The sequence below is a fragment of the Abramis brama genome (assembly GCF_963993115.1).
Source record: "Abramis brama genome assembly, chromosome: 4".
Taxonomy (NCBI): domain Eukaryota; kingdom Metazoa; phylum Chordata; class Actinopteri; order Cypriniformes; family Leuciscidae; genus Abramis; species Abramis brama.
The window spans coordinates 8,242,088-8,262,209 of NC_139966.1; the positions used below are offsets into that span (position 1 = coordinate 8,242,088).

General features: G+C 38.3%; 2 protein-coding genes across 7 annotated transcripts in view; one reads left to right on the plus strand and one right to left on the minus strand.

The window, feature by feature from the left end:
• The window catches only part of LOC311081602 (protein NLRC3-like), a 649,618-nt gene that overhangs the window by 453,732 nt on the left and 175,764 nt on the right, over positions 1–20,122 (minus strand). The gene's annotated exons all lie outside the window — the stretch shown is intronic.
• Positions 3,130–19,294, plus strand: LOC311081608 (uncharacterized protein). Of its 5 annotated transcripts, none has more exons than XR_014605948.1 (4): positions 3,130–3,207; positions 4,005–7,213; positions 7,295–7,380; positions 8,183–9,209. XR_014605948.1 is itself a non-coding variant. In XM_084112174.1 (3 exons), exons 2-3 carry the CDS (start codon positions 4,077–4,079, stop codon positions 19,098–19,100), a joined length of 1,701 nt encoding a protein of 566 aa, XP_083968300.1. In that variant the 5' UTR covers positions 3,130–3,207; positions 4,005–4,076; the 3' UTR covers positions 19,101–19,294. The 5 variants fall into 5 exon arrangements, 1 of the variants encoding a protein (XP_083968300.1); XR_014605949.1 differs by having other exon boundaries at positions 7,295–7,375; XR_014605950.1 differs by having other exon boundaries at positions 4,005–7,192.

The window sequence follows — 20,122 nt, forward strand, 5'->3', positions numbered from 1 at the left end:
CCATTGGGTTTTGTTCAAACCCTAATTAAACACACTAAACACTAGCTATCATCCCCAGTCGAACAGGCAAACAGGGATGAAGATACAGGAGATTTGGGAGCTTCCTGAGAACCCTTTGTCATGGCCACCAGAACTCTTACAACCAGTTCCTAGGCTGGGCTGAGTATGTGCAGTACTCCCTTTTGTTAGCCTGCCACTGGACTCATTCCCTTTCAGTGTGTGCTCGGCTACCAGCCTCCACTGTTCCTGTGGTCCAGGGAAACATCGGATGTCCCATCAGTTGATCATTCGAGAGAGAGTGAGAGGGTCTGGAAAGCTGTTCATCACTACCTGCAGAGTGCAGTGCGCAGACAAAGAACCCAAGCTAATGTCCGGAGAGTTGAAACTCCCACATATCAACCGTGACAGAAAGTTTGGCTCTCCACTCATGATATCAAAATGCGCCTGTCCTGTAAGAAGTTGAGTCTCAGATATGTTGGCCCCTTCACCATCATTTGTCAAATCATACCCCATGACCTACCAGTTACAACTACCTCCACATGTTGTGGCAAATTCATAGTTCTTTTTGGTTCAGGTCTCAAAGAAGTTTCTCAGAGTCGAGGTTCCAGGTCAGAAGAATTAACTTTATTGACAAGCAACAAAGTGAGACGCCGGCTGGCCATCCAGACATCGGAAGTTACAGTATCAAGCACCCATTTTTTATACCTTTTTCATATCATCAAGTCTCCAATGGATACCCTCAAATCTATCTCCTCCCCTCTGTCATGCCTGGTGACCTTGACACAGTTAAACATGTCTTCTCAATTGGTCAAACCTCACACAATGGTGTTCTGTTTCATACAGTATTTTGACACTCTGCATTTCTGGGTATTTTTACATTCTCTCATCTTTTTCAGAACAATTTTTTCATGCTTGTCATTTTCATTGGATCATACTTAGACATGAATCAAGGGAAAATTCTCCAACACACACTACAGAAAACACCCTTTTTTCACGTTTCACCACTAATCTGTCTTTTCCCCCCCACAGAGCCTGGCCTGACAGAAGAACACCCTTCTATCAATTCAGGAGGACAGAGCAGTCTACACACTTGTGAGATCTTGGGACTCTTGGCGCCATGGTGGTCGCTTAGAGTATTGAGTATTTTGGGGGGGGGGGGGGGGGGGGGCTATGGACAAGAAGAATGTTCATGGGTCTCCAGTGATGACACTCTAGATCCAGCCCTTCTAACCACCTACCATGAGATTTACCCAGATCATCCAGCACCCAGAGAAAAAAAGGCCGGCCACCGTGATGTAGGGGGTCCTCGGCCCGCTCCGCTCAGTTCCTCATTGTCTCCATTGTCTCCTGTTCCATGTTTCCTGCAAATCTGATTCTTACCTGTTCCCTCATCGAGATGTGTGTTCACTCATCCCATCCATCCAAGATCTACAATCCAACTGAAAAACAAAGACTGTCAGTATCTCTCAATTACTTCATCTTCAAACGTCTTCAAAATGTGTCTGCAAAGACTCACCTGCATTTACTTGTTGCTCCTCTGTGTAAAAGAAATATGTAGCGTGTTATCTTTTATTAATAACTTATCTAGATATTAAAATGGCAAATCTTTGGACCAGTGTCTCAGAATAGTAGGTTCGCTGATACAAAATCACAATTGGCCACATTAATAACCAAGTGAAAATCAGATTAAAAAAGGTTAGAGAGAAAAGTCATTTAAGTCCATTAACTCTCTCTCTGACTGACTCTCTTACCAGTGAACTGAACTACTGAACTAGATCTGATTGAGACACACTCAGAGATTTAGTTTAGAGTGTTTTTAGTCTAATCAGATCATTTAAGTCCATTAACTCTCTCTGACTGACTCTCTTACATCATGCTGCGGCAGATGGATATTCTGAAGAGGGACTTGAGGAGCCTGTTCGAGGCGATACGCAGCACGAGGATCATCATGTCCGGAACTGCTTCCTACGCAAAGGGACTTTTAGGCCGGGTTTCTGTTCTTGGAGTTTGTCCAGATGTTCTAAATACATTTGTATTTGTTTTTCTTTGCACATTATTTTACTGTTTATTATTCTGTTTATGTTGTAAGTTGTACTTACCTTGTGTCAAATAAAGTTTGTAAAATGTCACTTTCTTGAGATCAAATGCCTTTTAATTTCCATGGTAATTTTAGCTCTTACGGTAAGATGCTGGTTAGATGTTAAAACATTTCAGGTGAAAGTGCACAGGTTAAAATAAGCAAAGTGTAGGTAATCATAAGTCACTTATGTGATATACAGGTATATTTGGCTCTGTCATAAATATAAAATGCAATTTCATAAGTGACTTAGGTCAGTGTTTCCCAACTTTTTTTCAGTCAAGGCACCCTTTGAAATTTAAAAAAAAATGTGTGGCTCCCTACACTAGTGTTGTCACGATACTACTTTGATACTATACCTTGAAATGTGTTTTTTTTTTTTTTTTTTTTTTTGATGTGCACAAATAAGTGACAGGTACCATAAGATTTTCTTCTTCCTGTTCCTTTTTTTTTTTCGTTCATGCATGTTATGAATGAATGAATTAAACATTTATGTATGACTTGACTTGTGCAATAAATCATCAATAAATCAATAAATCATCTCTTGCGTGTAAATAAACACAAATGAACAATGTTGAAAGATACAGTACAACTTACCGAAATGTATATTCCTCATACATAATATCGACCAATCAATCAAACAAATGGGTCAATAAAACAGCTGGAGATCAATTATGTCACATAACATTTACCTCAGGAAAGCCATTTGATGACCATAATATAGGCTATAGCACGTTAGTTGGCTAGAAAAAAAGAGCTATAGAGAGTATTTAGCTAAATATGTGTACTATATTACATATTTATTATATTTTTTACTTATATCATTAAATAAAGTTGTTATTATAATAAAAAACGAATTATATTTCATTTGAGTTATTTTTAACCTTAAATAATACTACCAGCTGATAGGGCTCTCTGTATGTTTACAGCATTAGGTGAGTTTTTTTTTTTTCTTGAGAAAAATTAATGCCTATTATATCTTGTGTACCTAATATTTATCCAAATGAGTCAATATTAAATCAAATCACAAGAATTGAACTGAATTGAAATCAGGACTTTTATTTTGGTGTGGTGACATGACGTCATAAGGCTGCGCGGCACTCCTGCATCTGTGATTCTGCTGAAGAAAGGTTTGTGTTTTTTAATCATTTAAAGTGTTTAAGTCAATACAACCCGTTCAAACAATTATATTGCGAACTGTGAAATAAGTTTATTATTAATTAAAACAACATTGTAGTCAATCTAATAGCAGTAATGAGCATAGTTTTTTATGAGTAGAGTGTAATTAACATTTTTTTGTGAGTAAACATGTATAACACAAAAAGTGCGTCTCATTTCGCTCCCTATATTGTGAGTCAGTTCATCATAAACACGCTGTTTGCTCTCTGGCAAGTAATGATAGAGAAACGGAGCTTTTCGAAACCGGTTCAGATTCAAATGAATCAAATGATTCAGAGTTTGTAAGCGCTCGAATCACGCTGACGACTCCTGCAGTTCACCAGTGTAAATGCAGCAGCAACAACAACACACACATGTGGAATGACAACTTCTACAAATCAGCTGACAATGTTTTCATCACAGTCTAATCTATTTCATATAATTTACAAATGCCTAAATATTAACTGTCTGTGTTCCTTTGTTAATTTGTAGTGGTAGTTTTGAGTGTTTTCATTTCAAGTCCATTAACTCTCTCTGACTGACTCTCTTACCAGTGAACTGAACTACTGAACTAGATCTGATTGACACACACTCAGAGATTTAGTTTAGAGTGTTTTTAGTCTAATCAGATCATGTAAGTCCATTAACTCTCTCTCTGACTGACTCTCTTACCAGTGAACTGAACTACTGAACTAGATCTGATTGACACACACTCAGAGATTTAGTATAGAGTGTTTTTCTTTCTGTTAATTATTCTCCTCTTAAACAGGACTGAGTGTCCAAACACACAGAAAAACTCCTGGTGAAGCGACTGAGATCCACGTGACACACTATTATAAAGATGGCGTTTATTAAAGAGGAGAGTGAAGACGTGAAGATTGAAGAAACATTCAGAGTCAAACATGAAGATACTGAGGAACACACAGGTTAGTTTCATTCTCAAAGTCTTTCTTTAGTTATTCTGTGTCATGCGTCTCTTTATATATATATATATATATATATATATATATAGAGAGAGAGAGATAAAGAGACGCATGATATATATATATATATATATATATATATATATATATATATAAAGAGACGCATGATATATATATATACACATATAGCCTACATATACATGCAACCCGTGACAAAATGAATGACGTCACACATTAAGTTAGGAAAAATAATAAATTGCCAAAACAAGGGAAATAAGACTGAAAAACACTTTCTTTCTTTGAGAAAGTAATGTAATAAATGCTGTTTTTGTGTTTGTTATATTTTTGTGTGCACATGGAAGTTGACAATATTAAATATTCTTCACAAATACATTTCTGCAAAACTGAACACAGTAGAGAGGACACACTATTTCTCTAAATATGTTGATGAATGACAGATTTAAGATCTGTTTGTAATTAAACAGTTCTCCTGGGTCAATAACGAGATGTTATGTCGTTTTGACAACATCTTTTCTCGTAATAACGAGATATGTCATTAAAACTACATATTTTTCTGTAATAACGAGATGTTATGTCTTTAAAACGACATATTTTCTAGGCCTTAGGACATGTGTAGTCATGTACAAAATATGCCTTTATCCACATAAAATGTATATAGCCTATCATGCCTTATACTATTATGTTCAAAAAGCTGAAGCAAATAGTAGCAGCCCCCAATCAGAGGCGAACCTACACTGGGGCTCCAAGCAAAATGAATCAGTGAGGCCCTTTTTTAAAATATATTATATAGGCCTTTTTTATATACCTAATATATTAACATATAAGATTAGACTAAAGATTTTTCTAGTCGACTAGTAGTCATTCATTCAAGCAATTAATCAACTATTCACACGTTTATATGAATTAAATCCTGGGTGCATGGAGGAATATAGCCTATTCCGCACTTAAGCGCATGCATAAATCTTGCCGTAAAGCACCGGCAAAAGTAGACTTATGATAATAAATGTGTCTGAAAAAATAACGAAGCATTTTAATTGTTTATTAATAAACTATTGTTTTCTAAATCAGTGTAGTCTACTACCATACATCTCCACTGTAAAGTAGATGCGCATTTAGAGACAAATGCACCTTTCATACGGGCAGGATTACATAATCAGATGGTGTTTGCTTTCGATTAGATTTTTTCTGTTGGTGGACATTTCAAGCTTTATATAGGTATATTTCTCATGTCTGTGAGGCTTGTCTATATGCTGTTTCAGTTCATTTTTGAGACACTCTCCAGTTCACGGAGACCATGAAAGCGCGTCCTGTTTGTTTTCTTTTACAAAAAGACTGTGATGTATTATTCTTGTCTGTATGAACAGAAATTGAGTATTTTAAGTTGTTTCCACTGTTGATAGGAAAATGCAAGTGACCACACTTGTGCCTCCATGTCATGCACACTCCTCACAAACACTTGGATATGCGCCTTAATAATAGCGAACATTTATAGGTTAACGAGCGGCCATGCCAGACGGATAAGTCCTCTTCATGTTTAACAAATCAAATCAAGCATTTTCTACCTAGGGCGAGTTAGCGCTGTGCCAACTTGAAAAGGGCGGCTGAAACAAATACAACACTTAGCCCAGGCTACAGATAAAGCCCAGCGCTGGTGTTTTGCTTTAAATAAATTAGTTTAGGCTTTAAAATAAATATAGATCTGGCTTGAAACATATTCTGGGTTCATCTGCTTTTTTGTATAGTGTGGTTTATTAATAAGGTGTGTACATAATTTGGTCTTTTAATATGAATGTTTATTGAGGGCTGCTAGTATTTGCCTCAGCCTTTTGAACACAGAAGTAGGAGTCTTTCAAGGAGTCTTTTTGTTAATAATGTGTAAGAAGTGTGACCATGTGACAGGAAATTATATCACAGAGAAGGACCCTTGGTCAAATCAAGTCAAAGCAGCTTTACAGAGATAACAGGAAAATAATGCAAAACAGTTTGTTTCCAGAAGAAAATAGCGTCACAGTCCAGCTTAAGTAAGTTCAGTGATGTTTCATTTTTGTTTTAAAAAAGTTATTAATTTAGTTAGCATATATATATATATAGCCGCTCTGGAGTAAACCGTGATGTCATTGTCCAGCTTAGTTCAGTTCTTGTATAATAGTGTCAATGCAGGCAGATCAATATTATTGTTCAATATTAAATTAAATGTTAAATTTAATGTCCCCAACTAAGCAAGCCAAGCCAATGGCAACAAAGGTGGAAAATGGTGACAGTGGCAAGGAACCAAAACTCCATTTTTCTTCCTGACAGAATGGAAGAAAAATCTTTGGAGAACCCAGGCTCAGTCGCTCAGATCTCCTCTGGCCAGTGAACGAACAGTGTATGATTATGATTCAGACAGCATTACAGGTCAGGGGCCGGTTGCATAAACATAGTCATTATCTTAAGACTGTGTCTAAGAATAGTCTGACTAACTAAAGTCACTGAAGAAAGACCATTGCATAAAATAAGCTCACATCTATCTTTATCAAGACAGTCTAAATCGCATTGATTTGTGGGAAAAATAAGACGCTGAACAACTTAAACAAAATTGCAGACAGTACGCGCTCGTCACAGTTTTCCTTTGCGGAAAATATTTGTATATTAGAAGAATACAATGCTCCTAAATCGACTTTAATGAACAAATTTAACGATTACAACGGCAACAGCAAAAAACACAAAGCTTGGACCACAATAACAGAAAGATGTCAACCCATCTGTCTCACGATCCGTCAAAGATGTTCAAAAACGGTTTAAAAACATGGTTCAAGAGGCAAAAAGGACATTTTTAAGCGAAAAAACCCAGCAACGGGGGGAGGACCATCTCCTACATTGAAAACGACAACGGAAATGATCATTGAAATATAGATGTTTTGGGGAATCCCCGGGGGGAGGGAGAGCGGAGTATCCGGGCGGACGTTACCCAAAGCGGGGGAAGATACACAGTCTCATACCGCTGTCACATCATCTCCGCTTGGACAGTCTCGTGAGTAATAATGTTTTGATGGTGATTGTTTTTGCTTCATTTTAAACACTGTAGGCTACTGCTGTTTTAGATTGAGTAAGCCTAACACTTATTATCTTCTAGTTGACTGCGAGGTGACACTAACATTGGTCTCTCAAAATGACGAAGCGCCTGTTACAAGCCAGGATGACCAAACAACACAAAGTAAGGTAAAGCTATGCTTTCAATCTTTCAGCTTAGTCAGCCCTCTACTATTTCTTACAACAATTTTTTAAGTTTAAAACTGATTAACAGTGTTTAAGTAAGCAATAATGTACAAGCGGCTGTGCTGTATTGTGAGTCACGGCTGAAGGCACGACGCGAAGCGAACTTATTCAAGATACAGCACTAGCATCGAGTACTTTATTGCTTTTATAAAACGGTTACGACAAAATACAAATATTATAAAATGCAATAAGTGGACACAGGTAAGGGGAAATCACTTGTAATACCATGTAGTACTGTCCAATCACTAGTTGCTGCAGGACAGTGTTTTCAGATTATAAATAATCAAAGACTACTTGATAAAGACCATTTAGCTAAACGTTTCACTAAATGTTTTTGTGTTCACATAGCCTGTGACACATACATACACACACACACACACACACACACACACACACACACACACACAAATATATACCCAGAAGTGAACAAAATCTACAAAAACGAACGTTTGGTGATGTCCTTATTTTTAAAACTGGTATAAAAATAAAGGTTTAGGGAGTGGGTTATATAGTTAATATAAAATGTTCAACTATCTGTATATAAAAAAAACTATAAGTCTATGCAGTGTCCCCGTTTACATAAGTAATTGTTTTGTGTGTGTTTTTGTCTAAAATGAATGAAACTACAAGAGGTTGAAGTAGCATGTAGAGCATTTTAGAAAAAAAAAAAAAAAGTACAACAAAAATACCATACCTGTCACTTTCAAATTTTGCTAATGTTGTTCTTGTACTTTTTTTTTTTAAGATGATGATTTGGGACTGTGGGAAGTGGCTCAGACACCGAGACACAGAAAGACACTCCAAGCAAGATAACTATGAGCAATATACTTGAAAAACAATATAAAATATTAACACTGGAAGAGACTAAACTAAAACTAGAAATGCAAAAACTAGAATTAGAGAAAACTAAGCTAAAGTTGGAGCTACAAAAACTTGGACATGAACTATAGATCTCATTGACCATTGTCCAAAAACTAATCAAACAATTGTATTTAATAATTCCTGCTATTTAATTTTGAATTTACATATGTAATGTTTTGTGCTAGAAATTTTACATTTAGATGTGTTCTTTTTTACTTTTAGATGTGTTTTTACTTTTAGATGTGTTCTTTTTTACTTTTAGATGTGTTTTTACTTTTAGATGTGTTCTTTTTTACTTTTAGATGTGTTTTTTACTTTTAGAAGTGTACAACTTGTATTAACATCTTTCATTTTATTTGTACTCATAAGCATTTGAAGAAATATATTCATATAAGCTGAAGCACGTTATTAAAATATATTTAATCAAGTGTTTTAGAAGGCATAAGTTAAGACAAGCTTGCAGGGACAAAATGTTCTAAGTAACGAAGAGACTATACGCACTTAGGTGACCCTTTGTACTTCGAGTGTCCTTTTGAGCTTCCAAGTGTAAAGTATGTGCGTAGCTTTTGAGCTTCTAAGTGTAAAAGTATGTGCGTAGTTTAAGATCAAAAGTAGAGATAAGCAAAATGTGTGAAGAGCTGCAGCTAAAAACAGGAACTTGTATCTAGCCATGATATTGTTTTCTGTCTAAGATATAACATACGGTAGACAAAGATTTTGAAGAAGACATATATTACCTTATAAGGAATTGATCCTTTGACACAGATGAAGCCTAATGCAGGATGTGTTTTAGGGGTATATAACGTGGGCAAGGGGACTAGCCCTTTGCCTTCTCATACCAGATGCGTTCTGTATGTGAATGTCAATTAGCTTGCAAGAAATAAACCTTTTTGATACTTTGACTTTTCAAAGGTCTCGACTTGTCTTCTTCCTCCTCTTGAATAGAATTATTTCCACAACAGTTTACATACAGAATCTTTAGATATATTTAAGAGATTTGAAGAATTTTAGTGTAAGTTAATGTATTTGTGATTTGAAGATTATATAATATTTCAGCTGATTTTACTGATACTGTGCATCATATATTTTGTAAGTATTGTCTCAATGAATAAATTATAATATGTCCAATTCATTTGAAAGTATAAATTCTTACATTTTTCTCAGTCATACTGTTTTCTACAATCATTTGCCGAATGTAACGCCCAGATCCATCTTCATCTCCTGCCTCAGTAATCTCCAAAGTGGGTTCTTCACAAATTTGGTCATCCTCCCAGTCTGGGAGTGCAAGATCTCTATTAAATGGAAAGTGATATTTTACTCATTTAATTTAAAATTACTGGGGAATATGTAGCTAGGAGTTTTAATTACAGTTAAAAACATATTTATTACCTTGCCATGTTGTGAAAAACAACACATGCACAGATTATGTTGCAGACTCTTTCTGGTTTCATTTTGAGCTCTGCATGCAGACAATGAAATCTTCGTTTCAGGACTCCAAAACACCTTTCAATAACATTTCTTGTTTTGCACACCCTGCAATTCTCCTCTCTCAAATGCATCATGAATTTGGGAATTCACTAAAATTCTAGAGTCATGGGTTGATCCTGGCCAACGAGCAACACAGTTGAGCACTCTTAGTTTGTTTGGCATCACAAATGGCCTGCACTTTAATACTGTGGTAGCCTTTCCTATTAACAAACAATGGCTCATGAGTTGAAGGTGCTTGAATCCTAATGTGTGTTCCATCAATGGCTCCAACTACATTTGGAAATCCTGCAGTGTTGAAAAAATCTGCCTTCACCTTGTTCAAGGTAGAGACGTCAGTCGGATAAAGTGGAAGTCTTCCTGACAGTGCACAGGCAGCCCGATGAATAATTCTTGATGCTGTAGACTTGTGTACCCCAATTAAGTCTGCAGCTGTGTTTATAAAACATCCTGTGGCAAAGAAGCGTAGAGCTAGACATACTTGTAGCAGTGGAGGGATGCTACAATTTCTTGAAGTTTCAGGCCTCAAATGCTCCTCCAAGTCAATTGCTAGTTCTTGTATTGTATGTCTAGGAAACCTTAGCTTCTCCAGCAGTTCCTTTTCAGAAAGGACTGCTAATGGGTTTGAATGATCTTTGAAAACTCTTTCTCTTCTTATTGCCCTTTCATAAAAACAAATACTTAAAAAGTAAATGCCAGTCTTAAAGAAAAAATTAGACGACTAACTTGCAAGACTAGTCTTAAATAGATTTATGCAACTGGCCCCAGAAGTCAAATTGGTTTGGAACAATCAGATTACTATCCAGTTCCCTCTGGTTGAAGATCAGAGTCACGCCAGTATGGAGACGGGTTTGTTGAGGATCAATGCCGATGGCTGCTGTGTCGATGAGGCCTTCACAGGGGAGGCCTTCACAGTTGACACAATCTCTGCTGACACTTCAGGGCTGCGTTGTGGTCGTGTATAGGCACAGGTCCTCCATCTGATCTGGATACGGCCCGGATCCAGCTGATTACAGTCAACCTTGGAATAAGCAGAAAGATTAACATTAGCGTAGATGCCATTCTTCTTATGATGTAACGAGTACATTGGGTGTTATAGGAAGTGTTCCCGGTTCTGGGCTGACCTAATTTATGCAGCCTAATAATCATTTAACTGATTTGAATAATAGGAATGTATAATTTTCTATGTGTATGCCAGGTTAAAGAGATGTGTTTTTAGTCTAGATTTAAACTGACAGAGTGTGTCTGCTTCCTGGACAATGTTAGGAAGACTGTTCCAGAGTTTTGGTGCTAAATAGGAGAAGGATCTACCGCCAGCAGTTGATTTTGATATTCTAGGTATTATTAACTGGCCGGAATTTTGAGATCGCAATAGACTTGAAGGACTATAATGCGTTAAGAGGTCGCTCAAGTACTGCGGAGCTAAACCATTTAGTGCTTTGTAAGTAATCAGCAATACTTTTAAATTTATGTCATGAATGCATGATGCCATGAATGCATGAACGGTTTTACAGATGCTAGAAACGTGGCTTTCAAATGAAATATTGGTATCAAAGAGCACACCCAGGTTCCTAACTGACGATGAGGACTTGACAGAGCAGCCATCAAGTGTTAGACAGTATTCTAGGTTATAGTATGTTTGGAGGTTTTTGTTCCAATCATTAGAAACACTGTTTTTTCAGAATTAAGTAAAAGGAAATTACTAGTCATCCAAATTTATTTACATGTTGTGATTTGTATAGTCATAGTGTGTACAAATAACAGTGTCACATGAGACACAGCCATCTTCTAAACGTATACATACTGGGAACCAGGGCTTGACATTAACACCCGCCAACCCGCCAAATGCGGGTGGATTTTGCTCGTGGCGGGTAACACAATCACTCCAACTAGCCACTTTGGCGGGTTGAATAATTGTAGTCTTTTCAAAAGGCATCTGAAATAAGTGTGACACCACGACACTAAAACTCCCATAGGGCTGTCAACGAATATTCTAAATTCGAATATATATTCAAATAGTTTTGAAAAAGAATTTCGAAGGTGAAAATGAATATTCGAATGTGAAAAAAAAAAAAAACCGCCCGCGGTAGCAGAGGCGCGGCTGTCTGCTTTGCGAGTGGGCGCGCTGCCTGAGGGATCAGGGACAGGTAACAGGAAGAAGTGTTAACGTTTAAACAGAAACATTACTAAAGTGTAGGCTACTGTACTGACTGAATAGATATCGCATGAATAAGGTAGGTTAGATACAGCAGTTTCATGCACTGCAGGCTTCCACTGGTTTGATTATTTACCGTTTCACGTCAAGGAAAAGTTCCATGTTTACCACAGCACAGCTCGTTCGGAGCGTTCAATGTCGGTTCTATATACTGTAAAACTTCAATTAATGTTAATAATATTTGTTTAAGTCACTGAATGAAGCCTGCTATATAAGAGTCGCGACCTTAAATTGCTTGCACAAAACTCTTGATCAGCACTCAACATTTGCTTATTGTTGTTGTACATTTAAACTGTTATGCACAGAGCGCGTGACGCCTCATTCGCGCCGCAAGACCTCCAGACGCGCGTAAACGCGTCTTTACACTCGCGCCAGACGCTCTATTCGCGTTTGGTGCTGAGGGTGAGGGCGAGAGAGAGAAAGAGTGCCTGCGAGTGAGCGAGCCAGAGTGAGTGAGGTCTGCGGTCTTGGCCATTAGTTGATTTACTTGTTTTCGTGTAGTAATACGTTGTCAAATATGTTTAAACTTAAATAAACTACCTATACAAGTAGTTATGTCTCTTTGTATTAATTTGTCCTGTTATTGACGTAATGCGCGTCATTGACAAAATGCGCAACCAGATGTTCGAATAGTTCGAATATAAGCTATGTGTTTTTTTTAGAGGGAATATTCGAAGGTCATTTTTGAGCAATTTTGACAGCCCTAATGAGTATTGTCGCTAGTGACCGACAACAAAGAATCGAAGAGACAGCTAGCTGCCCTGCTGGAGTTATGTCGTATGCCGGTGGAGCAATGTGGCAACATATAATACATAATACATGGTTTTATTTAAAAAAAGGAGCTTTACACACAACCTTATCAGAGCTAATGATAATGACCTGTATTGTTATATATTTATGTAGTCTTGATTTGGGTGTGTACAGTGGTTTTACATTTAAAAGGGTTGTAAATCTAGTTCAAGTAAATTTTAGCACGCCATAGTCAACTTTTATCAGGTAATTTCACAACAACAAAAATGTGGCTAGTAAAAATGCTGTGTGGCTAGTAACTTTGGAAAACCACTAGCCACATTGGCTAGTGAGCAAAAAAGTTAATGTCAAGCCCTGCTGGGAACTATATTCTCAGAAGGCGACTTCTGCGGAGTGGTTTACTAGCAGCGCCTGAGAAGCCCCCTGGTGAGAAGCGGAGAGTTGCGCTAATCACTCCGCCCAAGTAGCAGTGCTTCGCCTTCTGTGAATATAGTTCCCAGTATGTACACGGTTAGAAGATGGCTGTGTTTCATGTGACCTTGTTATCTGTAAACGCTGTGACTATAAAAATCACAACATGTAAATAGGAAAATGTTGGCGTTATTTTGTCACTTATTAGGAGCAGTATGCTAGCTGGAGCCATTTACCTCCAGTCTTTGTGCTAAGCTAGGCTAGCGGTGGTTGCGTCAGACAGAGTTACGGCACGCACGGAGATGAAAAAGGTATGTATGGACTTATCTAACACTGGGTGTTGAGAAGTTGTGTGTCCCTAAGCTTCAAGGTGCCAAGCATGTGCCACACCCCTCTTAGCTTGTTAATTTTCCTATTAACTTCTAGCTCCACCCACCTGATCTCAAGCCAATTAGGACACTATCAGGCTTTATAAATTGCACCTGTGCCTACAGCACCTTTATTCTGGTGCACACGGATGCACTGTGCAGAGGACTGAGTTATTTCTCCTTTGTTTTTTCCTGCGTGTGCGTATTTGACCATGTAAGTGATTTTGCTTTACACTTAACTATTATTCTGTATTTCTTAAGTTTGTCCTAAATGTGTTTATTTTGCTGTATTTCCTGCTTAGGCATGTTCTTTAGTTATTTAGATATGTATTTGAGATTATAGTATGAGTAGATGGCCTCATGGATTGTATAAATTACTTTATTTCCTGTGAATTCAATGTTATGTTTATTGTAAACTAAAACATTGTATTTCTGTTCTTTGTAGAAACCACACGCTTACACACATACACCCCTACATACACACACATATCCAATACCTGATCTGGAAGGAAAATAAAGACCTTAACATCAGAGTGACTAGACTGGACCTGTTCTTACCGACAGCCCCATTGGCTTCAAGCTAGCTACCTAAGCATCCTCTTACTCCTTTTCACTGGGGGATACGGTGAATAAGCTAAAGTCCCAAAAAGTCGGCGTGTTCCTTTAACATTGATTCCATGTGACAATATTAGATCTAAAGTATGATTATGACAATGAGTGGGTCCTGACACCTGTTGTCTAACTCCAATAGAGTTCAGAATGTCTCTAAATGCCAATCCCAATGCATCTTTTTCGTTATTTACATGTTTATTAAAATCACCAACAATTAGGACTTTATCTGCAGCCAGTACTAACTCTGATAGAAAATCAGCAAATTCTTTGATAAAGTCTGAATGGTGCCCTGGTGGCCTGTATACGGTAGCTAGCACAAATGTCAACCGCCATTACACTAGATAGTGATTACTTCAAAAGAATTATATTTGAAACTAGACCTTAATTAATTCTGAAAATATTACTATAGATTACAGCAACATTTAGTGCTTTACAGCCTTTTCCTTTCAGACGTGGATCGTTTTTATAACAGTAATCTGAAGTGCTGCAAACGTGATATTCCGTGTCACATGCCGTGTAATAGAATGGCCAATAACTAGGGCACATTCAGCAGGATTCTCAGTGGGTGTTTATCTGAGTGGGGAGAATTTGTGTAATGTTGTAACTGGAACAGAAGAGCGGTGTTTTGTCCTCACGGTCACCCAGTTGCCCTGCTGCACGGGCTCTACTTCAGCCGGAACAGAACAGTGTACAGAGTTCACTAAGCTAGTCGCATCCAAAGCAGTATCTAAAGCCCTTGCACTCTTACAATTAACCTCGATATAAGCTTGGATGCGTGTCTCTAGTTCTGAAATCTTCTCCGTCAGCCTGACTATCTCCCTGCATTTATCACATGTGTAGTCCTCACTGCTGACAGAGAAGGATATACTATACATGTGACACGAAGTGCAAGTGACAATAACAGGAGAAGACATTACTCACTGTGTTTATTGACTGATCCTACTTACCACAGTTGTTTGATGGACTCGTAAAAGGCGCGAGCGCACACGAGACGGCAAGCACGGATGCCAGGTTAACAGGCTAGCGAGATACTAGCGTGCTGTGCTAGCGATAACGATTTAGATAAAAGCTAGCGATGCCAGATTAATGTGATAGGCAATATTAGACAATATCTAATATATGTTGATGAGTAAGTTATATTAGCAATATAAACAACAAGGAATGATAGTAAATAGAGATTAAAAGCAGGAAGCTATATGGAGCATACAGACGCAGACAGGAGTAAATGATAAAATTTCCAATCGTTTGAGATGAGCAGAGCAGTACCTCCACCCCTTCTGGTCAGGAGAGGGGTGTGTGTGAAAGTGAAGTTAGTGGAGAGGGCAGCAGGTGTGGCAGTGTCCTCTGGTCTGATCCAGGTCTCAGTCAGGGCTGAGACTTGAATGACTAGAAATAGATGTAATGAAATCAGCTTTGTTTACAGCGGACTGGCTATTCCAGAGACCGATAGGAAAAGAGAATAAAGTACTAGAAGACACCAGAAAGGTACTCAGGTTGTTAGGATTGGACTGCCTCCGACGTGTGACATTTGATTTACGTGTGTTAGTAATAGTAGGGATTTGAAAGCACATAGTGAAAGAGAGGTCACAAACAGAAAGATGAGAAAAAGGTTATGTAGAAGAGAAAAGAAATAAGAAAATAATACTCTAGTACCCTGTCGGTGTCCTTGCTCGGTCGCACAGGTAGAGTCGCTGGTCTTCACACTCTTTGGTCTTCACACGAGGGCTGTCACGTCTGCTGTACTACTACTTGCTTTTATACTCAACTCAGCTGGAAACGCCTCACTACCGAAACTGTGTACCACGTGAAAAAATCACGAACAAACAAGACTTCACCAACAAGCTATCAGCTTGTGAACACAGTAAACAAACACTGTTTTCAAATAACTACAACTGCACTTAAATCAAATGAGAAAAAGATAGAAAAACACTAACAGGTACTGTCGCCTCCTGTTGCTTGACTGCTTCTTTCTAATAAGTGCTACAATACACACTGTATAAATAGCGCGAGCTAGTTTAGGCCACGCCTCTGTAAGAATTGATTTTCCTGCTTAGACAAAAAGCTGAGATAACTACTCACCCTAGAATAAAGCAATAAAACACACCCTGGAAAAAGATGTCAAAGACAGAGCACATGACATTGTCCTGTCCAAACTGTACTCCTTCCTTATCTCTGCATCCCCCTCTCCCTCCACCCTTCCTTCCCCCCCTGAGTCAACTCACCAAAAGTTCACTAAAATGTCTATATATCACATATGATGTATCTTGTGAATCTATTGTTTTTCCTTTTCATGTTTGGTATCATTTTAAGTGTCCCAGTGCGATTGGTAAAATGGTCTTAATTTCATTGCAGTCATTGGTTTAATGAGAAAGATTAAGAACTTGTTCTCATCTTTGGGTGATGACTCTTCAAGATATCTCCCATCCCCCGAAACCAGGTGCTACCCCCTGGGGTACATGAATTGACCCAAAACAGCTCTTTTGATTTTCTGGTCTGGATATTTAAGGGCAAGTAACAGAGCAGTCTTTGGGAATCTGTAACCAGGAAAACCCCCATGCAATGCTGTGTCAGTGTTTTCTCAAGTCTTACACTCTGAACACACTCACACACCTCTGTGTGTCTCTCTCAGGAATGCATTGCTTACTCTTATAGTCATCTTAGAGTAATTCATGTCATGTATTTAATATTTCTGAATTGGCTTTTAATCATTTATTTGTGTAATTGGCATAATACATTTTTACCTGACAAATAAATGTTACACCTTGATTTATTCTGAAGTTTTCTGAAATCATTATTTTAGTAGATTATGAGGAGGCTGGTGCTCCCGCAGCTCTGTGTCCAGGATAGGTCAAACTAAAGGCGCATATGAACGGAGCAGTAGGCACGTCATCTGAAGACCTTTTGATTTCTGTCTATCACTGATTTAGTCAGATAAAGCGTAGAGCTGAAGTAATATTGAAACTAAATTCTAATAAATTAAGTTAACTTCACTGGAGCACTGAAAAACTGAAAAAAACGCAAACAAACGAGACTTCACCAATGCGATTTCAGCTTGTGAGCACAGTAAACAAACACCGTTTCCTAGTACAACTGGGATTAGATCAAATTAAATCAAATTAGAAAAAGATACAAAAACACTTAAAGTTACTGTCGCCTCCTCTTGCTTGACTGCTTCTTTCAGAGAAATAACATTTTGACAAGACATACACATTTTACATTGGTTTAGTGGGTGTAGTATTTAGCATTCTTGTTGGATTTGATGTTTTACATGTCTAAATGTTTTAATGTCTGTTGCTTTGTGCCAATAAACTTGTGTTAACTTGTTTTTGTTTCTTTTCACCCTAGACCTGATGGAGCTGAAAGAGGAGAGTCAAGAACTAATTAAAATAGAAGAGAAAAATCAGTATGAGAAATGTCATGATTTCATGAATGGAGAAAAATCTTTTAGTTACTCACAGACTCATAAAACAGAAACTAGAAACCTTAAAGTCCAGATGAGAGTTCACACTGGAGAGACCCCTTTGACCTGCCCTCAGTGTGGAAAGAGTTTCAGTCGAAAAAACAGCCTTAAAATCCACTTGAAAATCCACGCTGGGGAGAAGCCGTTCATATGCCCTCAGTGTGGAAAGAGATTTGCACAGAAAAAAACCCTTGATGCTCACTTGAGAGTTCACACGGGAGAGAACCCTCACACCTGCCAACAGTGTGGAAAGAGCTTCTCGCTACAAGGAAATCTTACAACTCACATGAGAGTTCACACTGGAGAGAAGCCTTTCATATGCCATCAGTGTGGAAAGAGTTTTAGTCGAAAAAACAGCCTTAAAATCCATTTGAAAATCCATGCTGGAGAGAAGCCGTTCATATGCCCTCAGTGTGGAAAGAGGTTTACACAGAAAAAAATCCTTGATGGTCACTTGAGAGTTCACACGGGAGAGAAGCCTCACACCTGCCCTCAGTGTGGAAAGAGATTCTCACTACAAGGAAATCTTAAGACTCACATGAGAATTCACACCGGAGAGAAGCCTTTCATATGCTCTCAGTGTGAAAAGAGTTTCAGTCGAAAAAACAGCCTTAAAATCCACTTGAAAATCCATGCTGGAGAGAAGCTGTTCATATGCCCTCAGTGTGGAAAGAGGTTTAGTCGAAAAAACAGCCTTAAAATCCATTTGAAAATCCATGCTAGAGAGAAGCTGTTCATATGCCCTCAGTGTGGAAAGAGGTTTACACAGAAAAAAACCCTTAATGGCCACTTGAGAGTTCACACGGGAGAGAAGCCTCACACCTGCCAACAGTGTGGAAAGAGCTTCTCACTACAAGGAACTCTTAAAACTCACATGAGAGTTCACACTGGAGAGAAGCCATTCATATGCTCTCAGTGTGGAAACAGTTTTAAACAGAAAAGAGACCTTAATGCCCACATAACACATCACACTGGAGAGAAGCCTTTCACCTGCAAACTGTGTGGGAAAAGCTTTACAGTAAAAGGAAATCTTAAGACTCACATGACAATTCACACTGGAGAGAAGCCGTTTGTTTGTGATCAGTGTGGAAAGAGTTTCAGACGTAAAGAAACCCTTAATCATCATATGAGGATTCACTCAGGAGAGAAAAGTTTTACATGTCATCAGTGCAAAAGGAGTTTCACAGACAGGAATCACCTTAAGAATCATGTAAAAATTCACACCGTAGTGAAGCCTTACATATGCGATCAGTGTGGAAAGAGTTTAACAAACAAAGCACACCTTGAGAATCACATGAGAGTTCACACTGGAGAAAAGCCTTTCACTTGTCCACAGTGTGGAAAGAGCTTCACGGTTAAAGGAAACCTTAAGGTTCACATGAGAGCTCACACTGGAGAGAAGCCTTACAAGTGTCTTCAGTGTGAGAAGAGTTTCACATATCACACAGAGCTGAAACGGCATTTGCAAACTCATTCTGAAAAGAAAAAGCCGTTTTCCTAAGTGTGACGAAATTTCTAAAAAGGAGCAATTTCAGCAATCATCTGCACATTCACTCTGGAGAAAGTCAATTAAATTGTCACCAGTGTAATAAAAACATCACACTTACAAATACATTCTGAAAAGTCATGTAAATGTGAGACCCTGTTTCTTTTCCTTGTTAAAGAGTCCCCTCACAAAAAAAATGTGTATTAGTATATAAAGTATATAATAAAGTAAAAAATAAAGTATACTTTCAGTCTAGTTTTAATGTTCTACTCAGAAATGTACTTAATGAAAAAAAAATACAATTACACTTAAATGGATACTTCAAGATTTAGCATTAAGCTTTTTATTAGTAGAAAATCTGTAGTATTTTCGAATTACCGTGCTTTCCTCCGTCATATCCCCCTGAGACGAGAGATTTATGCATTTTTTGTCTGGAAAAAATCCTCTGATGACGTCATCTGAGGATTTTTTGGCCAGAGGCGAAAGACTACAGCCAGTAGTAGGGGCTGTCCCGCATGTTTTCAACCCGCCCATAGGGGGTAGGATCTCACTCACAGAATCTGCACATAGTGTCAGCCATCTTTCTTTGGAAGCTAAGCTAACAGGCTCTTGTTCTGTGGAGAAAGCTGAGTAGTAGGGGTTACCATACATCCTCTTTTTCCCGGACATGTCCGGCAGTCGAGATCGTCCAAAATGTTTGGGATTCGGTTTTTGCTTTCTGCAGTCGCCATTCAATGTTTACATGCACACCTTTTGTTTCAATCTAACTAAATTCATTCCGATTGGTGAATCTGAATGTAGTGTTTACATGAACGCTAAACAAGTGATCGGTTGATCATTGGCGTTTTAACATTGCTCAGAAAATTCCTGCTCCTCCGTGAGAGATACGAGACCGGTGCGTCTTACAGATGGTGCGTCTTTGACTGCAGCGTGTCCTGCTCATCGGTAATCACGCCACCGGGCTCGCGTCGTTCTCCCGCGGCCCTAGCCTCGTCCTGCTCGCCACAGTAAACATGATGAATGGCGACTGTAGAACG